Genomic DNA, 2695 nt, shown 5'->3' on the forward strand with positions numbered 1-2695 from the left:
AGTATCACAAGAAGAGCCAATCGAAATCCATGTTGATAACAAATTAACATTGGCATTGGCAAAGAACCCAGTATTCCATGATAGAAGCAAGCACATTGATACAAGATATCACTTCATAAGAGAAAGCATTGCAAAGAAAGAAGTGCAGCTGAAATATGTAACCTCCCAGGAGCAGATCGCCGACATTCTCACTAAGCCACTCAAGCATGATGTGTTCCGCAAGTTAAGAACTCTACTTGGAGTAGGAAAATCAAGTTTAAGGGGGGATGTTGAGTAGTAAACTTGATTTTTGGACCAAATAATATGGGCTTAAGGATTTTGCTTATAGGCCCAAATCAATTAAAATGCCCAACATGCATAGCATTTCTAGAAGCATTATCTAGAAAAATCTATATAAATATCTACTAGAAAAATCTATATAAATATCTAAGTAAGATATGTGGTTTTCTAAAGAATATCTAGAGAATTCTAGGAAAATATCTTGATATGTGGTCTAGGTGTCTCTAGAAAATGTGTGGACTAGAATCTTCTTGTAAACACTATATAAAGGGGTAGTGCCCTCCATTTTGTAACAAGCCAAAAAAGTGTGTAAAGTCTTGAATTTGAGAAATACAAGTTTCCTTTTTTCACTTCCTTCTTCCTATTAGTGTTGTCTTCTTAAAAGCCTTAGTTAATCCAAGTTAGTAAACTCATCTTTCCTCCAACAGGATTCATGTTATATCGACGTCTAATTAAGTATCATGCCACACATTCTGTATATATTGGTAATGGTGATTTTCTTTGAATTTTAGTTTTCTGCTCAATGCTTCGTCTCCATTTTCGCAAAATTATTCCTCTAAGCAAGACATCTCTAAGTCATCAATGCTCAGTCCTCTAGGAAACAACCAACAAAAATTTTCTATAGTTCTTCACTATATGTATGTATGTATTTTTCCAACAATGAAAAAAAAAAATCTTTAGTTTCACAGACTATAAATGATTAAAGGAATAATTATATTTTCCTACGTGCTACGTGGAAGGAACCTAATAAGCTTAAGTAAGATTAGTGAATTAATAAACTAGAAATGATGACAATAATATGTTCAGGTGAGGGAGAATGCTGCTGGAACTGATGCATTGACCTTTTAAGATGACTTTGTGTCACCGTCCATTGCTGACTTTAATTATTAGAACTCAAAAAAATATATACATTAATACATATATATAAAAAAAAAAATACTGCGTTGACATCCAAGAAGGGAATTCAAGAAATTTTCACTATATAAATAGCCTTGAGGAAACCTCTTGAGCACCATATCAGTTTAAGGAATTCATACATAGTGTTTGTTCTTTGTTTTCTTTTACATTTCCATTAATGGCTATTCCAGTGATTGATTTCTCAAAGCTTGATGGTGAGGAGAGGGCCAAAACCTTGGCTCAGGTTGCTCACTGCTGCGAAGAATGGGGATTCTTTCAGGTAACTATTGATTAACGCTCCAAGGAATTGAGCCTTCTGCGATGGCTCAAAGCCGCACAGAATGCTAAACACAATGAAGAGTTGAAATCCTTTATAAAAACAGAATAGAAATCAACACTTTTAACTGTTATACATTGAGTTAATCAAAGATATGTTATTCATTTTATTGTATATTTGGCATCTTGAAATCAGAGATTGTGATTTTTGTGTGACATTAATTTGCAGTTAGTTAACCACGGAATCACTGACGAGCTTCTGGAGAGGGTGAAGAAGGTGGCATCTGAATGCTACAAATTGGAAAGAGAGGAGAATTTCAAGAATTCTAAGCCTGTAAAGCTTTTAAATGAATCGGTGGAAAAGAAAGGTGAGGACAAATTGGAAAATTTGGATTGGGAGGATGTTTTCCTTCTCTCAGATGACAATGTAAATGAATGGCCAGCTAAGACTCCAGGATTCAAGTAAGCATAATTTGCATCTATTTATACCTTCCATTTTATATGATCGACCTCAAATTTAATTACTGAATACGACGCTTTATTGTTGTTCCTTATATAACACGTTACATATATTGCCAGGGAAACCATGAAGGAATACCGAGCCGAACTGAAAAAACTGGCGGTTAAAGTCATGGAAGTAATGGATGAAAACTTGGGATTACCAAAAGGGTACATCAAGAAAGCCTTTGACGGCGCAGGAGAAAATGAAACCGCCTTTTTCGGCACTAAGGTGAGCCATTATCCGCCATGTCCTCACCCTGAAAAGCTGACTGGCCTCCGGGCACACACTGATGCCGGTGGCGTCATCTTACTATTTCAAGATGATGAGGTTAAAGGGCTTCAAATTCTGAAAGATGGTGAGTGGATAGATGTCCAGCCTATGAAAAATTCTATAGTGATAAACACTGGTGACCAGATAGAAGTCCTCAGTAATGGAAGATACAAGAGTGTTTGGCACTGGGTTTTTGCCTCCGCTGATGGGAATCGGAGATCAATTGCTTCATTCTACAATCCATCACTCAAGGCTACCATAGAACCAGCTCAAGAACTTGTTAAAAAAGCTGACAAACAGGTGGTGGATCCAATTTACCCCAAGTTTGTGTTTGCTGATTACATGTCTGTTTATAATGAACAAAAGTTTCTTCCTAAAGAACCAAGATTCCAAGCTGTGAAAGCAGAGTAAGGAAATCGATTAATTGTACATTTGCATTTATTTTTCCATTTCCTTTGTGGCTTTTTTTTT

At 36.0% G+C, this 2695-nt stretch overlaps 1 protein-coding gene across 1 annotated transcript; it reads left to right on the plus strand.

The window, feature by feature from the left end:
* Positions 1 to 1306: 1306 nt before the first annotated feature.
* On the plus strand, positions 1307 to 2680 carry LOC111409650 (1-aminocyclopropane-1-carboxylate oxidase 5-like). The gene is made up of 3 exons (XM_023039676.1): positions 1307 to 1456; positions 1682 to 1914; positions 2032 to 2680. Exons 1-3 carry the CDS (start codon positions 1355 to 1357, stop codon positions 2633 to 2635), a joined length of 939 nt encoding a protein of 312 aa, XP_022895444.1. The 5' UTR covers positions 1307 to 1354; the 3' UTR covers positions 2636 to 2680.
* The last annotated feature ends 15 nt before the right edge of the window (positions 2681 to 2695 follow it).

This window comes from Olea europaea, chromosome 14 (assembly GCF_002742605.1).
Source record: "Olea europaea var. sylvestris chromosome 14, O_europaea_v1, whole genome shotgun sequence".
Lineage (NCBI taxonomy): Eukaryota > Viridiplantae > Streptophyta > Magnoliopsida > Lamiales > Oleaceae > Olea > Olea europaea.

Excerpts from the sequence above, each read along its gene's own strand:
- LOC111409650 (XM_023039676.1), top strand. The coding sequence starts at position 1,355 with ATGGCTATTCCAGTGATTGATTTCTCAAAGCTTGATGGTGAGGAGAGG. Across the intron at positions 1,457-1,681 it reads AAGAATGGGGATTCTTTCAG|TTAGTTAACCACGGAATCAC; the intron begins GTAACTATTGAT and ends ATTAATTTGCAG. Across the intron at positions 1,915-2,031 it reads GCTAAGACTCCAGGATTCAA|GGAAACCATGAAGGAATACC; the intron begins GTAAGCATAATT and ends ATATATTGCCAG.